This window comes from Erinaceus europaeus, chromosome 11 (assembly GCF_950295315.1).
Source record: "Erinaceus europaeus chromosome 11, mEriEur2.1, whole genome shotgun sequence".
NCBI lineage: Eukaryota > Metazoa > Chordata > Mammalia > Eulipotyphla > Erinaceidae > Erinaceus > Erinaceus europaeus.
Window position 1 is genome coordinate 75,788,680 of NC_080172.1, and position 21,028 is coordinate 75,809,707.

General features: G+C 42.9%; 1 protein-coding gene across 5 annotated transcripts in view; it reads right to left on the reverse strand.

Annotated features, from left to right (window-relative positions):
- Positions 1-3,700: 3,700 nt before the first annotated feature.
- BCAR3 (BCAR3 adaptor protein, NSP family member) overlaps positions 3,701-21,028 on the reverse strand; it is a 338,182-nt gene continuing 320,854 nt past the window's right edge. For all 5 annotated transcript variants that reach the window (XM_060202099.1, XM_060202100.1, XM_060202101.1 and 2 more), the window contains 5 exons: positions 20,188-20,303; positions 11,235-11,406; positions 8,717-8,828; positions 8,327-8,539; positions 3,701-4,284 (listed from right to left, as the gene is read on the reverse strand). In XM_060202099.1, the coding sequence (XP_060058082.1) occupies positions 4,106-4,284; positions 8,327-8,539; positions 8,717-8,828; positions 11,235-11,406; positions 20,188-20,303 (792 nt within the window). In that variant the 3' untranslated portion in view covers positions 3,701-4,105. The remainder of the gene's footprint in view (positions 4,285-8,326; positions 8,540-8,716; positions 8,829-11,234; positions 11,407-20,187; positions 20,304-21,028) is intronic.

Genomic DNA, 21,028 nt, shown 5'->3' on the forward strand with positions numbered 1-21,028 from the left:
TTATCTCCTTGATAGATGCTTACCAGACCATTTCCTGAACTTGGCTAGTATAAATAATGCTGCAGTATATATACATCAGTGTAGCAAATTACTGATAGAAGTTTCTCAGATTTATACCTGAGTGTAGGATTATTAGACTGTCCATTATTTATCTTCGGTATCTGAAGATAATGCTACATTTTCTCCTCCAAGTTACCATACTGCTTTCACATGCCTGCAAGTTGTGTATAAGGGTTACTTATGCTCTATATCCTCACAAGCATTAATGAGTCATATTTTTAGTCATCAGTTCCATGGATATAAAATAGGGTGGTGTTTTTTTTTGGGGTGGGGGGGGCTTAGTTTGATTTTCTCTGCTGTTGACAAAGCTGAATATCTCTTTAATATTCACTGCTTGTGTTTCCTCTTTGAAAACCTCATTTATCTTTTACCCATTTTTTTTTTTCTGCCATTGGTGATGGTCTTTGTGTACTAAGAATGCTAGTTTTATTACCTTTTGTTGTGTAACAGAGCTTGGTTACTTTGGCTCAGACGGTCTAAGTGTTAACCAAGGTTGTAATAATTTCAAGGCTTTGATTAAAGCCCGATTTCACATCTAACATCATTCATGGTATTGTCAGATCTCAGTCCCTTACCATATGAACATTTGACAGGAATGTTCACAGGATGGCGGCTTGCTTTCTCCAGACTGAGTAACCCCAAGAAAAAAACTGAGGGAAACTGAAATCTTTTTTTTTTAAAGATTTTATTTATTTATTAATGAGAAAGATAGGAGAGAAAGAACCAGGCGTCACTCTGGCATATGTGCTGCCGGGGATTGAACTCGGGACCTCATGCTTGAGAGTCCTTGCTTTATCCACTGCACCACCGCCCGGACCACGAAACTGAAATCTTCTAATGAAATAAATAAAATTCAAGTGTGACATACTATTACTTATTTGAATTCTGTGCCTTTAGTTAAAATGCAGACCAGACTTGATAGACCAACATCGTTGTATAGTGTGTTACAGGACAGAATGAGGGTTTGCAGACCAGGTGACATGGAGTATCAGGAACCATCCTGGAGGCAGCACACCATACCTAAACCCTTTATCAGTTTTATATATTGCTGATGTTATTTCTTAAGAATCATGGGGTGGTTTTTTGTTGTTGTTGCCATCAGGGTTATCACTAGGGCTCAGTGCCTGCACTAGGAATCCACTGCTGCTGGAGGCCATTTTGTTGCCCATGTTATTGTTGCCGTTGCTGTTGTTGGATAAGACAGAGAGTTTGAGGAGAGAAGGGGTAAATATATGAGGAGAGAGAAAGATGGACACCTGCAGACCTGCTTCACTGCTTGTGAAGTGACTCCCCCTGCAGGTGGGCAGCTGGTCCTTGCCCTTTGTACTATGTGCACTTAACCTGCTATGCTACCACCCAGCCCCCAGGAAAATGTCTGTTTTTACCAGTGCCCTACTCGGCTCTAGATTCTGGTGGTGCAGGGTATTGAATTTGGTTCTGGGACTTCAGAGCTCAGGCACGAGTCTCTTTGCATAAACACTATGCTATCTCCCCTACCCCATTTCTTAATTCCTTCAATTTATCTGTGATAGCACTTAATGAGTAAAGTTCATTTTAATACAGATTGATCAACCACTTTTTTTTTTTCTGGTGTAGTTTAAGAAATTCTTCCTTGACTGAAAGTGTAACAGACAAATTAATATAGTTTGCTTTCTTCTAAAAGTGCTGTAATTTTGCCTTTCACATGTAGGTTCTCAATTCATCTGTTTTATTTTGGTGTGTGATAAAGGTGATGTGACCAACACCCCTTCCCCCCTTATATTTGCTTAACCATGTGTTCAGAAACTACTTTAGAACTATTTTCAAAGTCATTTTTTTAATACTTATTTCATTTTAATGATTGAGAGAGACACAGACCGTCTAGAGCACTGCTCAGTTCTGGTTTATGGTTGCTAAGGATTGAACCTGAGACTTCAGAATCTCAGGCACGAGAGTCTTTTGAATCACCGTTATGCTGTCTCCCCAGCCCAAGTCATCCTTTTTGACTGGTAGCATTCTGTCAAACTTCCAATGAAAATAAATCTCTAATAATTAATCTCTTAATCACCAAAGCTTAGTAATTAGTAAATTGGCTTTTACATTTGTTAGAACTGAATCTTACCCTTTCTCATTTTTTCCTAGGATGTCTTGAATGTTCCTAACCATGACATACTAGGGAAAACTTACCAAGTTAATTTGATGACTGGGTTTACACTGATAAAATTTTTCAATCTGTGAGCATAGTTTCTCTATTCATTTCCTTTTAAGATTTTTTTCCCTGGTGATTTTTGAGCAGAGCATTACTGAGCTATGGCACATGATGGTTCCAGAAATTGAATCTCAGCTAGTCTCTCTTTTTTGTTGCCACCCAGGATATTTCTGGGTCTCAGTGACTACACACCACCACCATTTCTAGTGACTTTTATTGCAAACACTAATTTTTTTTTTAAGAAAACTAGTTGGACATCTGACTTCAGTTTACATTTACAGTGGTTGTTTGATAAGTTTTGATTTATTTCTGACATCATGTACCTGCTATTCACTCTCCTTTCCTAAAGATAATTGTTTTCTCTACTTTTCCCTCTAGTTTGTTTCCTGTTAGTTTTGACATCTTTACATATTTGCTCTCTGTGCCTCATCAAGTAAATAATATCTTAATGCTGCTGACTAGAGGTAATCAAAACTGATTAGATCCTGGTGATGAGATAATACAAATTCTAGTAACTGATCTTTTGAGTTAAGAGTAACAAACTCATGGTTTGTGTTGTTATTTTAAAATTTACTTAATTTTACTAGAGCACTACCCAGCTCTGGCTTATGGTGGTGTGGGGGTTGAGCCTGAGACATTGGAGCCTCAGGAATGGGGGTCTTCAGATACATAACCATTATGCTGTCTCCCCTACCCTGTGCTGTGCTATTGTTTCAAAAACTTTGTAATCGGGAGTTCGGCGGTAACGCAGCAGGTTTAGTGCACGTGGCGCAAAGTGCAAGGACCAGCATAAGGATCCTGGTTTGAGCCCCCCGGCTCCCCACCTGCTAGAGTCACTTCACAGGCGGTGAAGCAGGTCTGCGGGTGTCTATCTTTCTCTCCCTCTCTCCATTTCTCTCTGTCCTATCCAGCAACAACAATAATAATAACTAAAACAAACCAAGGGCAACAAAAAGGGAAAATAAATATTAAAACAAATTTAATAAAATAAAATGTTGTAACCTTACCTAGTAGAAATAGTTATCTTTTAAAGTATTAGAAATTACCAGGGTGTCACTCATACATGTGGTGCCAGGGACCAAACAGGATCTCACGCATGTCTGTGCCCTCCCAAACCATGGAACTATTCTGTTATTGCTTGTGAGTTTACCAGTTCTCCTAAAATCTTTGTTCTGGATGAATTTTCTCCCTACTTCAGTTTTCTTTCTTTCATAGCCTTGATGGGTTGACTGAGTCATTCTGTCTGTTTTAATTAACTTTACTCAGGTCGGCGTGGTCGAAGCCGTTATTAAACAAGCTCACAGCTTGATAGTGAAGCCAGGTCTTCCCGAGCCGGCTCTGCCTTTTATCATTGTTCTTAATTCTTGTTGATTTTAGCTTTTTAGTGGGATGAACGGCTAGGGAAGTGTGGGGTAGAACTGATGGTAGTACTTACTCCATTGAGAGACTATATACAGTTATTTCAAAAAAGATCTATTTTCAGAAGACTATTTACATTTTTCATATTTATTTAAAGAATATCATACAACTGATACCTTTTGAAATATTTCGTGCTCTTCTATTTACACTTATCTGACATGGAGTTAAAACTAAAGTGGTTAAATATTCTGATAATATAATCATCCAGCATAGCTAGGTCTTATTTTAAATATGCTGATCCACATTAGCAACAGTTACCTTAACAATAAATTATTCATTTAAAAATCAGTATTTTTTTTCATAAATAAGTGGGCTCTATGCAGTTTACATGTCTGATGAGCTGTGGATCTCAGATTTGCACATTGCTTTTTCAAATAAGCTTCCCCAAAGAAAAAACTTTAAGGAGCTCCAATAAGATCCTAAATTTTTCTGGAGAATTCAGAGCTCTGCCTGCTTCACAGGAGGAGGCTCCAGTTTACGTGAGAGGACAGTTAGAATCTGGCTGAATTTCTCATATCGCTCTGCCTGTTGGACTTGTGCACCTTTGCTTCCCCACAGCAATCGCATCTGAAATTCAGTCCTTAAGATTTCACTCATTTCTTCATCGGGTTGAAAACCTAGTGAAAAGAAAGCCAAAAAAGTTTTGTCAATTTTGCCTACAACATAGTATTGAGTAGACAGGAAACTCGTTTTGCTTATTTTAAGTACGATTAAAATGGACTTCTTTCCTCTCAGAATTTAAACACCCCACCACAAAAAATAAATCTTTTCAGAAAAAAGCTCACTAAAACATGAATTTTAGGGTAAAATTTATGTGCATGATCTGCTGTAGGTTATACATAGTACTCTGAGGATGAATGCTGAAGTACCTTTGTGTGCTTACAACGAAGTTGACTATGATTATACAATGTATATCTTGTCACGAAATACCATTTTCTATTCTTTAAAGCTTGAGGTTTTTTTTTTTTTTTTTTAATACATTCAGAAATGTCGTGCCTTTTGGCAAGTTCTGTTCATGTAGAGTGCTTACTATTACCATATTGTGTGCTGTTTTTTTAGTTGTATTTATTGCCTTGTTCAACTTTTTTCCCCTAATACAGTCTGAACAATTCCTTTCACCAATAACTTAAGAAAAAAGTCATTTTAGCAGGTATGAGGTGGTTTTGATTTGCACTTTCCTGAGAGTCATGTTAAGAGTGTCTACTCAGAACATCAGCCCAGTTTTGATAACTTTTTTATTTAATATTTGTAGGATAAGAGAGTTACATAACTTCATATAATTCTCACCACCAGAGTTCTGCATCCCATCCCTTCCACTAGGCTTTCTATTCTTTATCCCTCTGGGAATATATGGACCCGAGATCATTCTGTGGGCTTCTCTACTGGACACGGTCGTTGGCAGGTTGATCCATACCCCCAGCCTGTTTCTATCTTTTCCTAGTGGGGGGACAGGGGATCAAGCCCACAAGCTTGTAAGGTACAAGCTTCTTCCAGTAAGCCATTTTATTGGTCCTTTGTTTACTTTTGCTGTAGGTGCCAAGGTAAAGGTTCCTATTGCATGTGTTTTCTCTGAGCTTTTTTCTTATAGGGAAATATATTTTTAAAAAATATTTTTGGTTGGGAGTCGGGCGGTGGCGCAGTGGGTTAAGCGCACGTGGCGCAAAGTGCAGGGACCGGCGTAAGGATCCCGGTTCGAGCCCCCGGCTCCCCACCTGCAGGGGGTTCGCTTCACGGGCGGTGAAGCAGGTCTGCAGGTGTCTATCTTTCTCTCCCCTCTCTCTCTGTCTTCCCCTCCTCTCTCCAAAAAAAAAAAAAAAAAAAAAAAAGAAAAATTTTTGGATGGAGACACTTAAGGACTGCTTAAACAATGTAATGTGTGTGATATGACCCAACCCTTTCAATGAGTTATCATTGGGTAGAGACCCCCCCTGCAGGTGGGGACCAGGGGCTTGAACCTAGGTCCTTGCGCACTGTAATGTAAGGACTTAACCAGGTGTGCCACCGCCTGGCCCCTCAATGAGGTTTTAATCTGTTATGTGTTGTGTAAGATAGTAGTCTAATGCCATTTTTTGTGTGTGTCCAGGCTTCTCTACGCCATTTATTGAAAAGAATGTCCTTTCCCATGCTCTGTTCTCGCTTTCTAGTTTATATAATAAGTTGACAATATATGGAAGGGCTTGTATCTGTTTTCTGCCAGGACAGTACTCTCTTGATCAATCTTTTTAATGAGGGGATTAATGTTTCAGCCATTGAGAGCAGTCTAAATTAGCACAATGCCTCCAGGTTTCTTCTTTTTTAAAAAATTCTATTTATTCCTTTTTGTTGCCCTTGTTTTATTGTGGTAGTTATTGATGTCATCGTTGTTGGACAGGACGGAGAGAAAGATAGACAACTGCAGGCGGGGAGCCGGGGGCTCCAACCGGGATTCTTAATGCGCGTCCTTGCGCCACATGCGCTTAGCCTGCTGCGGCGCTACCACCCGGCTGCCTGCTTTCCTCTTCCTCATCATAATCGTGCAGATGAGAAATTCTACCCACATAGTAACAACTGTACTATAAAACGTTAACTCCCAAATGAAGGAATTGAAGGGGTTGGTGTTTAAAAAAAAAAAAAAAAAAAAGCTCTTTACCATAAGCTTTATAAGTGATTATTATATTAGGAAGCTTTTGTTGGAATTTTTTTTTTTTTTTTTGCTGACTGTTGGGGATGTGTTGTGATATGTATTTCTTTGCTTTCATCTTATTTGAAACACTGTAATTCCTGTACCTTGATGGCTGGTTTGACACGTTCCTGAGTTTGGAACATATTCCTCTGTTTTGCTTGAACTAAAGCCCCCAGAGTCAGGCATGACACAGCATCTCCGCTTGTCCTGCTCACTTTAACGTGGTCTTTAGCCTCAAATTGTTCCATATGTAAATTTGGTGTTTGTGGGAGGAGGTCCTTATTTTTTTTATCTCTTGTTGTGGTTATTGTTGCTGTCATTCGTTGTTGGATAGGACAGAGAGGGGGGAGACAGACACCAGCAGACTTGCTTCACCACCTGTGAAGCGACTCCCTGCAGGTGGGGACCCGGGGGCTTAAACCGGAATCCTTACGCTTTGCCCATGTGCGCTACACCACACGACCCTATCCTTTTTCAGTGTGGCTTGAATTTTTTTTTTTTTAAATCTGTATTCATTGGACAGAGTGGGTAGGGAGAAACACCTGCTTCAACACTCAGAAAACTTTCCCTCTACAGGTGGGGACCAGAGGTTCCCAGCTCTAATAAGGCAAATTCTTTGTCAGATAAATGTTTAACACGTTTCCAAGTCTGTGACATAACTTTTCTGTTAAGGTTTAAAAAAATCTTTGCCTTATTCATGGGCACAAAGAACTTCTACAAGAGATTTACCTATAAAATAGTCCTGACACCATTAATTGAAACCTATTAAAGAGGAACTACTAGCCAGAGTAATACCTATGTGGATATGCTCTATCATTAAGTCTATTTCCATCTAATTTACAGGAGCATGGTGATGCATAGGACAATAGAAGTCTGTTAGTCCATCCTTTCATGGGATCTTAACCAACAGCTAAGTAATGATGCCCATTCAATCAGTAAAAATGCTCTGAGCAGCGCTTTAGTGGGTTTATAGTCACTTTCAGCAGCTAAAGCTTTTTTTCCCCTAAGCTGGTGAGCTTTTTATTGAGTCTTAAACTGCCAAACTAGGGGGGGGGGGGTTATCTGCAGCAGACATAAGTTGACACTGTGTCCCCATTTAAGAGAAAATTCAGTGAATATCAAAATTCCAATGGCACTTTTCATGGAATTTGAAACTGTAAAAGATCACAAATAGCCAAAATCGTGGTGAGAGATCGGAAGTATGAAACCACTTTTTTCTGACTTCAAAGTATTTATGTATCATAATGCAATAACCAAAGACTCTTCCCCAAGGAGTGTTGAGAAAACTAGACCCACAGCTAACTAGAAGAAATGGAGTGGAGTAAAACCCTTCAAGGCCATCGCTGTGGCTCATTGCCTGCACTACGAATCCACTGTTACTGGACAGGCCAGAAGGTGGGGGGGAAAGAAAGACACCTGCAGGGAGGGGGCTCAAACCAGGATCCTTAGGCCAGTCTTTGCACCACTGCCCGGCCCCATATAGTTTGATGTTGTGGAAAAAATTGTATTGTAGACCCTTGAATTCTAATTAGATAGGAAGAAATCCAATAACTTTTTCTCACTAACAGGTTGTTGCTTTTTGCTTTCACCCTGCCCCTTTTACAACCTGGCTCTGGCCAGCAAGTTCCTACAAGGAAAGTGCTCTTGCCTTGGTGCTCGTCCTTTAGGTCACATATGACACCAGTCCAGACTGCTCTCAGAGCTCTCTCAGTATCTGCTTGTGTCCCATAGGACTTAGGAACTAAAACTCCAACCCTTCATGTTGGCCCACCACCTTTTAAAAAAAAAAAACAAAAACAAAAAACAACAATAATTATGAGAGGCAAGTTACCACTTTAAGGAAAGGGGGAAACAGCCTTGAGCCACTAGGAATTTAAAGAAAATAACGGTCCGTTATGTTGAAAGTGGATTCTTAGGCCTTAAATGTTCACTAATTGATGGCATCTATGCTTCATTCTAGTTACTACACAGAAGCTTACAAAAAACAGCTCTCTTACCTTCCAGGATCCTCTCAGCATTCTTCTGGTAACTGTCTGCAGCCTCTGCCATGTGCCGGGCTGTTACCAAATGGTTTAGCAAGATCTCACAGCTTTGATCATTCTTCTCCCACATGTCAGTTCCTTCAAAAGTGACACCCTGGCGCTCCATTAAGATCACAAAAGGAATCAGCAGTGGGACTGATACATTGTTTGGCAGGACATAAGTGGACTCTGGAAAGAAATGTGAAAAAATTTACTCCTTGTTTTGCAAAGTTGAGCACAGAATCAGATGATCAGTGGTTTGTCTTTTTTTCAGCACCTTTCTACAAATGATGATGGTCATTTGTATGATAATCCTTCAAATGCTATGTCTACAATCCAGGTTTAAGCCTGGCCCCCAGAACTGACCTTTCCCTTCATGCAGGACTTTGCTGAAGGGTTTCAGCTGTTTCTCATAGAGGATGGCAGTGTGGGTATACTGGTGCCTCAGGGCTGTCCATGTTTTTTCTAACCTTGTGATCTGGATTAAAAAAAAAAGTGTTATTTTTACCAGTTTAAAAAATTTTAGGTGATAGGCAGGAAAAAAGGTCAAAGCAATTTAGGGGTCATTCTGATCCTATCCCACCATTCTCTAATGGTCCATCCCTAACGTAAGTTCTTTGGATGCCTGTCTACACATATGTACTGAAATAAATGCATAATATACAACTACTTTTTCTTTGCTTGGAAATTATTCAATGTAAATCTACAACATATGGAAAGGCACTTTGCGAGTTCATATAGTTTTAATTTTGGTAGGAATTGCCAACTCTTCTGTATAGAGGATATACTAACTTGAGGCTGTAGTACATTGTGGAAGTGAGAATCATTCCCTAATCTGAGCACTCCTAGTGTATTGTAAGAGGAAGCAAAGGAGTAGGTCTGGACTTCTTATGCTGCCCTTTTCCCTCAAACATCTGCCTTTCTGAAAGAAGCCTTTTTGTTTCAGCTCCCATTTCCGGGATGTTCTTTCTTGATACTAGACTCAGTACATGGAGTGACTTTGGATGTGCCATGCATAAATAACTTGTTTTCCCAGCATGACCTGGACTCGAGGATAGGGAGCTGCTTACAAAAAAGCATAGTAAGGTGCTTTGGGCAAAGTCTCTAACTGCTGATTTTGATGTCAGGGATAGCAATGCACCATCCCACAAAACATTCCCTTTGGGGGCAGGGTGGTAGCGCACGTGGCACTAAGCTCAAGGACCTGTGTAAGGACCCCGGTTCGAGCCCCTGGCTCCCCACCTGCAGGGGAGTTGCTTCACAGGCGGTGAAGCAGGTCTGCAGGTGTGTATCTTTCTCTCCCCCCCTCTGTCTTCCCCTCCTCTCTCCGTTTCTCTCTGTCCTATCCAACAACAACGATAGACAACAAGGGCAACAAAAGGGAAAAAATGGCCTCCGGGAGCAGTGGATTCATAGTGCAGGCACCAAGCCCCAGCAATAACCCTGGAGGCAAACAAAACAAAACAAAAATTCCCTTTGCTACTTGCAGAGATTAAAGCTATATATGCTGGCTTATTCTTCAAAATTATAGGCAGTTCTAGATAAGGAAATATGATGTAAATCTAAAACACCCAAACGAAACAATATAACCTCTGCTATTAAGTCAATTATGTCATGAAAACATAACAATATGCTTGTTTCAAATACCCTACAAAATTTTAGTGCACGTTATACTACACAGGGACTCAGGCTCAAGCCCCTGGTCCCCACGAGCAGGGGGAAAGCTTCATGAGTGGTGAAGCAGGGTGTCTCCCTTTCGATTTCTGCCTGTCTCCATCCAAAAATAACTTAAAAAAAATTTTTTTTTTTGAACTTTTAAAACATTGTAGTTGATATTCCTCCCAAATTCCATGGTAAAGACACCAGTTGTTCAGTTTCTGTTTTTTTCTTTTTTTATCCCCTTTTGTTGCCCTTGATGTCATTGTTGGATGGGAGAGAGAGACACCTGCATACCTGCTTCACCGCTTGTGATGTGACTCCCCTGCAGGTGGGGAAGCTGGGGGCTTGAACCGGAATCCTTACGCCAGTCCTTGCGCTTTGCGCCACCTGCACTTAACCCGCTGCACTACTGCCCGACTCCCCAGTTTCTGATTTTAAGGTGATCTTGCTTTAATGCAAGGAAATTATGCTCCTAACATGCTCTGACTTGTAGGACACGTGACGGTAACCACTTCTCCCAGTGGCAATGTTGAGTTTTCAGTTAGCACTCTGCAGGGTTTCAGACACCCATCTGTGGCTATGGAAAAGCCAAGCTAAATGACCTACAGTTTTGGTCTGCAGGACTGTAATTTCAGACTCCCAAACCCTCCACACACATGGCAGAACAGGAAAGCCAGCACTGAGGACAATGTGATAACTTTCTCTCTGAGCCCCTTTGATTCGTTTCAGGTTCAACACTGATCCTAAAAACAGCCTGTTCAAACAGAAAATTTTAAATGCTGCTTTTCGGGGGCCTGTCTGGACTAGGACCCTGATGTTGCAAGTGACTTAGGAAATACACTTTGAAATTGACCACTTAATAGGCTCCCCCAGTCATTACTCCAAACTGTCTATAATAACGGACTCATATAGAAGCAAGCCTGTATATAACACACCCAATACAGCCAAGTGTATTGTCCTAATTGGCTCTTCAGGATGACTCTGATTTCATTTCAAAGAAAAAATATAGACTGTAGGGATTATACAGTTAAAAAAAAAAAAAACTCAAATATTTAGGATGCTGTTCTTGGTTGCCCTCTAATCAAAGAAGTCCTCACTGCAATTTAATTTACCTTCTGAGCACCACTAAAATTAGGCTTGGTAAGCATGGGTTTGCAGACCTCATTCTGCAGAACATTAATTACACATAAGCCCTCAGGACTAGACAGAGCACATGGGAGTGTACCTGTGGCATTTCCAGTGCTTTCATGATGGCTGAGAAAGAGTAGAGGTCCCCCATGGCATCTTTCAGTTCCACTGCCACCTGGATGATTCTATTGAGGGTGGCTGCCCGTTCCTCCAAAGTGCCCGTGCAGCCCAGAATGTCCACTGCAATGCCAATGGCCAGGGTGTGGTGCCTGAAGGAAGAGATCAGCGGTTAGGCTCAGGGCCAACAGGACAGGAGGAAGCAAAGCCAAACCAGACAGGAAAACCCTGAAATCTGCTGCTAGTTCAGACATTGTAGTTGCTGATTTTTTTTTTTTTTTAATTGATTGGAGAGACACACTTGTGGCCCTACTTCACCACTCCCAAAGCTTTCCTTCCCCCTGCAGGTGGGGACTAAGGGCTCAAACCTGGATCCTTACACACTGTAGCATGGGTGCTGAACCAGGTGTACCACCACCCAGCCCTGTGGTTGCTGATTTTAACGGATAGCCTACCAAGACATGGCCTGGCTGAGGGCACACTATGAGGGGTGCCCCAGGACAGGGTCGTGTCAGGAGGAAAGCTGCTCAAAAGTATAGCCTGCCTTCTCAGAGGTCTGTGAAATAGCAAGGCCCCCTCAACACTGGTGCTCTGACAGAGTCTGTTCCTCAGGAAAAGCTCAGACCCTCTGCTGACCCTCCCCCGGACTGAAGAATGGTAGGGACAAGAAAATGAGATGATGTGCTTTCTCCAGGAAGACAAGGACATGAGAACCATCAGCTAAGAATGGAGAGCCTGTTGTCAAGAGGTCAGAAAGTGAATGAAATAAGGACAAAGACTGAATAACTAACCAGCAGGATTTCCTGTAAGGTCAGAACCTATTAAATTCAAAACATTACATCTGTCCACCCTCTTTTTTCTTATTCTGAGCTACACAGGTCAACCTTGCAGAACAAGATGCATAGTGATCCTTTATTCAGGACAATGGGACTGATGTCAGTGGCGTCACAGTCAATCAGGACAGAAGAGCTGACTGCCTTGGGCCAGAACTGCCTCAGTTAAATTTTAGGTGTGCACAGACTTCAGTTCTGAGTATATTTTCCTTCAATCTAAGCACTTAAGGTATCAGATTAGTAAACTGAATTTAAAAAAAAAAAAACTAAAGTGGAGCCCTGATTCGTAATATCTATGGGTATTAAAATTTTTCAAACCCTAGGGCCACTTAGCCCTAGAAGTTCACATCTAAGGAAGAAAGACTGTCCACAGCCCTGCTTCCTGCCCATGTATGTGATCTCTCTCCTTGAGCCGAGGGAGGGATGATTCTTCTAGGCCTAGCATTGCTAGTTTCTCCCATGTTTGTTCAATTACTAAGGACCTCTAGTCTGATTATAGGTGTGTGTATGTTGGTCACATGCAGTGTGACCTTAGACTGTTCTCTGTGCCACTCCTCGATTTTTCTTTTTTCTTTCTTTATTTATTTTGTTTTTGTTGTTGTTATTGTTTGCCAGAGTGTTATTCAGCTCTGGCTTATGGTGGTGCTGGGGATTGATCCTAGGACTATGGAACCTCAGGCAAGAGAGTCTCTTTGCATAACCATTAGGCTATCTATCCCCACCCCCTTGACCTTTTTTTAATCTGTAAAATGGGAATAAAAACTACTGAGAAATAGGCATTATGTGGGTCTAAACTAAAATGACTGACACCAGCGGGTTCTTGCACATGGTAACTGGTAACATGTGCTCAACCAGATGAGGCACCAACCACCCGACCCCCCCTTAATGGCGCTTTGTTTTAAAGATTTATTTTCATGAGGGAGACCAACCAGAGCATTGCTTAACTGTGACATATGATGGTGCTGGGGACTGAATGTGAGACCCTTGGGGATGGGGGGGGGAATCTTGGACATGCAAGTCTGGTCTGCTACCACTGCACTACCTCCCCAGTTTTTAATGGCCTTATTACTCTGTCACTGGAGTCATTGCTATAGCTCACATGTCTCATGATTCTACCTTTCCTGGAGGACCCCTTCTCCCCCACTTCCTTCTTTACCACCAGGGTCATCAGTAGGGCTTGCTGCCAGCATCTTATTCCTTTATTTATTCATTTTTTTTATAAAAACAGAATTTGAAAGGGAAATGGGTGAGGACAATAACACAGTTTGTGTAGTTACACCCCCGTTAGATGGGGCCAAGGGCTTGAATCCCTGCTCCTTGAACATGGTCATAAGTATCCTACTGGGTATACCAGCACTACTTCCCTCCTTTTTCTTTCTTTTCAACAGAAGTCGCTGGCAGAGATGGAGAGAGTGGAGGAGAGATAGCACAGCACTGACCACTGTTCAAGACATTCTCTCTGTGCAGGTGCTCCCATGTGGTGCTGAGGGCTTGAAGCCAGGTCCTCATGCATAAGAAAGTATGTACTCTACCAAGTGAGCTATTTTCTGCCCCCCCCCCAATTTTCTACATTATTAAGATTATATCAACAGTTAGATGGATATTCTTTCGACTGACTGACATTGGCCTAAAACCTCTTGCATACAACTTAGGGAAAAGCATCACACCATATGGCAGATCTATAGTGGAAGCATAAATAGTAGCGACAGAAGCAATATGAAGGATGTGGCCACTCATGAGGCCTGGGATGGGTGGGGTGACAGGTTCAAAAGAAAATGTTTTGTGGGTGGTAACGCAGTGAGTTAAGCGCATATGGTGCGAAGCACAAGGACCAACACAAAGATTCTGGTTTGAGCCCCTGCCTCCCCACCTGCAGGGGAGTCACTTCACAGGTGGTGAAGCATGTCTGCAGGTGTCTGTCTTTCTCTCCCCCTCTGTCTTCCCCTCCTCTCTCCATTTCTCTCTGTCCTGTCCAACAACATGGGCAACAAAATGGGAAAAATGGCTTCCAGAAGCAGTGGATTTGGAGTGCAGGTACCTAGCCCCAGCAATATCCCTGGCGGCAAAAAAAAAAAAAAAAAAAAGGTTTTGTACTTGATTGTCAAAGGCAAGGGGATGTCATTTTATTTTTTTAGTTTCTTTATTGGGGGATTATTGTTTTACAGCCAGTAGTAAATACAACAGTTTATACACACATAACATTTCCCAGTTCTCCACATAACAGTACAACCTCCACTAGGTCCTCTGCCATCACGGCATCATTTGGCCCTTCAGGGTGGCTATATTCAGTATGAACGTGTTGTAATGAAGAAGCCACTCCCTAGATTCCAGTTAATCCACCTACAGGTGAACTCCAGACAGGAAACAAGCCAGAGTGAGACCCCAGCCAAGAGGCAACCAGGAGAAAGAGATTTAGATAAGAGACAGATGCTGCCTGGAAAGTGGCACAGTGGGGAAGTATTGGACTCTCAAACATGAGGCCCTAAGTTTGATCCCTGGCATCATTAAAAGAAAGCAGAGGACCTAGTGGGGGTTGTACTACTGTTATGTGGAAAACTGGGAAATGTTATGCATGTACAAACTATTGTATTTACTGTTGACTGTAAAACATTAATCCCCCAATAAAGAAAGTGGGAGTCGAGCATAAGGATCCTGGTTCGAGCCCCCCGCCCCCCACCTGCAGGTGTCTATCTCTCCCCCTGTCTTCCCCTCCTCTCTCCATTTCTCTCTGTCCTGTCTAGCAACAATGACATCAATAGCAACAACAATAATAATTACAACAACAATTAAAAGGGGGCAACAAAAGGGAAAATAAATAAAAATATTAAGAAAAAAAGAAAATGGCCTAGAGAGAAGCGCCAAGCCTGCTTACCTCATCCTGGGTCCAGAAAGCACACCCCAACATACCAGATGATGCTGATAAATTAAGGCATGGAACTTGGGGAGCTTTCAGACATTATCTGTCGCATGAGAAAGAGGGAAGTGTGGCAGTACAACTCATCTTTGTTGAAACAGTGACCACTGGGCCCAAACAACCACAGAAGGGAAGCGAGTAAAACAGAAGCCAGAGCTTAGTGCACAGGGGAAGGAAGAGGATGGATGGAGACAGAGACCAGACTCTAGAAAATCCTAACCAGAGGGCGGAGGGGAGACAGCATAACGGTTATGCAAACAGACTCTCATGCCTGAGGTTCCAGAGTCACAGGTTCAATCCCCTGCACCACCGTAAGCCAGAGCTGAACAGTGTTCTGGTTAAAAAAGAAAAGAAAACCCTAATTAGGAAAATGCAGGAGCCAGAACTCCAAACACAGTAAGCCTGAACAAAGCCAGCAGAGTTTAACCTCCTTCCTCCCAGGAATCTTCCACTGGGCATTTTAGGTGTTCCCTGTAGAATGACTGGCTGTGAAGCCAACGCAACCACAACAGTGGAACTATTTTACCTGCTGCTCAGTTAGGTAAGCCTAAAAGCAGGGTACCAGCCCCTTAAGCTATCTGAAACACAACCTCTGCTTTTAAAAGGCCAGTATAAGGGTGCAATCACTGTCCTGCTACCACAGCTATTTACTCTTCAGCAGTAAGTGCTGAATTCATTTTTTTCTCTTTTTAATCCCACCACCCCCTTTTGGCCCTTGTTTTATCGGTGTGGTTATTATTATTGTTGTTATTGATGTCACTGTTGTTGGATACGTCAGAGAGAAATGGAGAGAGGAAGGGAAGACAGAGAGGGGGAGAGAAAGATAAGACACCTGAAAACCTGCTTCACCGCTTATGAAGTGACCCCCATGCAGTTGGGGAGCCGGGGGTTTGAACCGAGATCCTTATACCAGTCCTTGCACTTGGCGCCATGTGCGCTTAACCCACTGTGCTACCACCCGACCCCCTTTTAAAATTATTTATTTATTTATTATTGGATAGAGACAGAGAAATTAAGAGGGGAGGAAGATGTAGAAAGGGAGAGACAGAGACACCTGCAGCTCTACTTCACCACTCGTGAAGGTTTCTCACTGCAGGTGGGGACCAGGGGCTTGAACTGGGGTCCTTGCACAGTATAGAGTGTGTGCTTAACCAGGTGCACCACCTCGTACCTACCCCCGCTGCCCCCAGCTGCTGCCCCATTTTTTTCTTCAATCATCACGTTCCTGGTACTCAACGGCCACAGGTGGCTGCTATCATAACAAGATAAAGACATCACAAGCCTCCATGAATGGTGCACTGGACAGAACTGTGACCTAGACACTACCAGGCCACCCCATCATCTGGGGCCCTTAGTCAGGAAATCCTGGGACTCCCACATAGATATGATGGGCCTAGACCTTTGACAGATCCCTCTCTCCACCATCAATGGTCATCTCCGTTAGAAATGGCATCGTGGACCATATTGTGGGCCTTTACAGGACCATGCTCTCCATGTGGAGCAACAATGGTTGAAACTGCCCCACTCAGGCCCCACACCTATGGACATCTAATCTTTGACAAAGGGGCCCAGACTATTACATGGGGAAAGCAGAGTCTCTTCAACAAATGGTGTTGGAAACAATGGGTTGAAACATGCAGAAGAATGAAACTGAATCACTGTATTTCACCAAATACAAAAGTAAATTCCAAGTGGATCAAGGACTTGGAGGTTAGACCACAAACTATCAGATACTTAGAGGAAAATATTGGCAGAACTTTTTTCCGCATAAATTTTAAAGACATTTTCAATGAAACGAATCCAATTACAAGGAAGACTAAGGCAAGTATAAACCTATGGGACTACATCAAATTAAAAAGCTTCTTCACAGCAAAAGAAACCATTACCCAAACCAAGAGACCCCTCACAGAATGGGAGAAGATCTTTACATGCCATACATCAGATAAGAGTTTAATAACCAACATATATAAAGAGCTTGCCAAACTCAACAACAAGACAACAAATAACCCCATCCAAAACTGGGGGGAGGACTTGGACAGAATATTTACCACAGAAGAGATCCAAAAGGCCGAGAAACACATGAAAAAATGCTCCAAGTCTCTGATTGTCAGAGAAATGCAAATCAAGACAACAATGAGATATCACTTCACTCCTGTGAGAATGTCATACATCAGAAAAGGCAACAGCAGCAAATGCTGGAAAGGGTGTGGGGTCAAAGGAACCCTCCTGCACTGCTGGTGGGAATGTAAATTGGTCCAACCCCTGTGGAGAACAGTCTGGAGAACTCTCAGAAGACTAGAAATGGACCTACCCTATGACCCTGCAGTTCCCCTCCTGGGGATATATCCTAAGGAACCCAACACATCCATCCAAAAAGATCTGTGTACACATATGTTCTTGGCAGCACAATTTGTAATAGCCAAAACCTGGAAGCAACCCAGGTGTCCAACAACAGATGAGTGGCTGAGCAAGTTGTGGTCTATATACACAATGGAATACTACTCAGCTGTAAAAAATGGTGACTTCACCGTTTTCAGCCGATCTTGGATGCACCTTGAAAAAATCATGTTGAGTGAAATAAGTCAGAAACAGAAGGATGAATATGGGATGATCTCACTCTCAGGCCGAAGTTGAAAAACAAGATTAGAAAAGAAAACACAAGTCGAACCTGAAATGGAATTGGAGTATTACACCAAAGTAAAAGACTCTGGGGTGGGTGGCTGGGTGGGGAGACTACAGGTCCATGAAAGATGATGAATGACATAGTGGGGGTTGTATTGTTAAATGGGAATCTGGGGAATGTTATGCATGTACAAACTATTGTATTTACTGTTGAATGTAAAGCATTAATTCCCCAATAAAGAAATACATTATTTAAAAAAAAAAAAAAAGAAACTGCCCCACTCTCCGAAGGGGGGCTGGGTCAACATACTGTTAGTCAGGAGAGATGGGTCCTGAAATGAGTGCAGCCTGGAATGTTCCTAGCTATGACCATGAACTGTGAGCTCAGACCTACAGGGATGCAGAGGTAGGCTCCTGTGCTGAATATGGGCCCCAGATCAGATTGATGGGGCTTACAATTAACAAAATATATATATTTTCCCCATATTTGGGAGCTACTCTCTGCCCTGATTCAACTTTCTAGTCCTTTTTCCAACTCTGACACCATCTCCCTAGACAATACCTTTAGCCCACCTGCATGTTAGCTGTCAGGCTCAGGCAAAAATTAGTAAAGTCACAGGCCCTTTGGAATATACCTAAAATAGACTTCCTAGCTTTTTCCAAAATGGAAACCCCTAATCTCATTTGCTATATTCTTATCTTTAGGTTCCTGATTATTTAAAAAAATTTTCTGCTTTATATCTTTTTTAAAAATATATTTTATCATGAGTCGGGTGGTAGTGCAGCGGGTTAAGCACAGGTGGTGCAAAGCGCAAGGAGTGGCATAAGGATCCCAGTTCAAGCCCCTGGCTCCCCACCTGCAGGGGAGTTGCTTCACAAGTGGTGAAGCAGGTCTGCAGGTGTCTTATCTTTCTCTCCCCCTCCTCTCTCCATTTCTCTCTGTCCTATTCCAACAACGAATGACATCATCATCAACGGCAACAATAACCACAACAAGGTTACAACAAGGGCAACAAAAGGAAATAAATAATAAATAAATATTAATATATATATATTATCTTTATTTATTGGATAGAGACAGCCAGAAATTGAGAAGGGAGAGACACCCCTGAGCACCATAATGTGAGTGCTTAACCAGTGGCACCACTGCTGGGCCCTCCTCTTTTTTTTTTTTTTTTGCTTCCAGGGTTATCTCTGGGGCTCAGTGCCTGCACTAGGAATCCACTGTTCCTGGAGGCCATTTTCCCCATTTTATTGCCCTTGTTGTTGTTGTTAGGACAGAGAGAAATTGAAAGAGGAGGGGAGGCAGAGGGGGAGAGAAAGACAGACACCTGCAGACCTGCTTCACCGCCTGTGAAGCGACTCCCCTGCAGTGGGGGGCCAGGGGCTTGAACTGGGATCCTTACGCCGGTCCTTGCTCTTTGCGCCATGTGCGCTTAATCCACTGCGCTACTGCCCAACTCCCACACCTCTTCTTTATATCTTACTGCTTTTCAGTCACCAAGTTGCAGACGCCAACCTGACTTCCCTGGGCAGACCACCTCACCAACGTGTCCTGGAGCCCTACCTCTCCAGAGCCCTATCCTACTAGGGAAGACAGAGACAGGCTGGGAGTATGGATCCACCTACCAACGCCCATGTACAGTGGAGAAGCAATTAGAGAAGCCAGACCTTCCACCTTCTGCACCCCATAATGACCCTGGGTCTATGCTCCCAGAGGGATAAAGAACAGGAAAGCTTCCAATGGAAGGGATGGGATGCAGAACTCTGGCGGTGGGAATTGTACCACTCTTATCCTACAGTCTTGTTAAATCTATAAAAAAAACAAAACTGTGACCCAGAACATCATGGAAAGCTATGGGAAAACAGAAAACTTAAGATGATGAAAAAGTCCTGCTCAAATAAGTGTGTGTGTGTGTGTGTGTGTGTGTGTGTGTGTGTGTTTCTGTCAAGACTGACACATTAGCAGAACATTTGGTCTGGTGCTTCCTTTGTTACAAATAACTATGTCTCACTATTTCTTTGTAATAACTAAATGCTCAGTGTTCATGCGCGAAGGTTAAAGACTTTCCATGGGGTGCAGAAGGTAATGATGCTTGGGGCTGGGGGAAGAAAAGTGTGGTCACCCCCTGACCTCCACTTCTCTCAAAAGTATTGTTTAAGCTCTGATCTTCCCAACCTGCCCTCATAAATCCTCCCCCACTTAATTACAAAGCAAATCTTGACCAACAGAGACAAAAGCACCACAGCGGAAGTGAAGGGGGACGTGAGCTGAAGATGTCCCCTTGTTCCAGCACTAGGCTGGCAGGAGTCATGACCCCCGTCCTTTTCTCTCTCCTCCACCCCCTCTAGGAGCAGGAAGAACAAGGACTTGGCCTTTGTTCCAGGACTTCCACACAGTCTCTTTGTGCATCTCCAGGAATTCTCTGGCTACAGCTTCTGGGGAAAGCTGGCCCAGGGCCCGATGATGCGGGTCTTGGGCTGCTGGGTGCTGTGGCTCTCTCTGTCCCGACCCACCTGTGAGGTGCTGAAAGGGCTGAACACACAGACGACGTGCTACTCACCTCTCAATGATATCCAGGCGCAGCTGGTGCCCATAAGGCAGGGTAATGAGCTCCAGCCCTGAGCTCACACCCATGTTCCTCCTCATCTCCTCAGAGACTTCAAGTATCCTAATAACCTGTCAGGAACACAAGTTGGAATATGCTGGGTCAGGAAGTGGTCTTGCTAAGAACATGAATTTAGCATTCAGAAACAAATCTGCTAGACTAGGATCAAGTGGGCACCCTTCACACGTTGCCTTTCTGAGCAGCAGCCTCTGAAAATAGTTTCACATCTGGAGAATCTTAATACTGGAATTAAACACCTGAGGTGGTGAGGAAGCACCTCAACTGGTCTATAGATCTTATGAATTGGATAGTCACTTAGCCAGAGAACAGTTTCATTCTTTGATCCCTAAGACAGGCTACATCCTGCCGGGACATTTTGCTGCCCAAAGCACGCAGCCTTGTATGCACAAAGCTAACCAGTCTCTTCCCATGGAAAGCCAAACTCTGTCCAAGCACTCTTCCACCATAGGCTTTGCTATTCATGTTCTCACTTAACAGCAGGGCTGGCTGCTATTATCCTTAATTGGGCCCCTCCTGGGCTCAGTGAATGCACTATATGTCTGGAAACTATTAGAAATGTGTAGAGTGATTTGAAACCCGCAGTCTCTAACACACCCACCTTCCCCCCACCCCCAAGAGGTTTTTCTTCCTTTAAGATAAATATTTGTCCCAACCAGCTTGTTCCATCTCAGTTGCAATATGTAATTAGAGTTTATCAGCTGGTCATTTGCAGTTATTATATGCTACCTCGGAAGTTACATCTAAGTCAGTGTGTCTCTAAGCAGGGTCGCTGGTG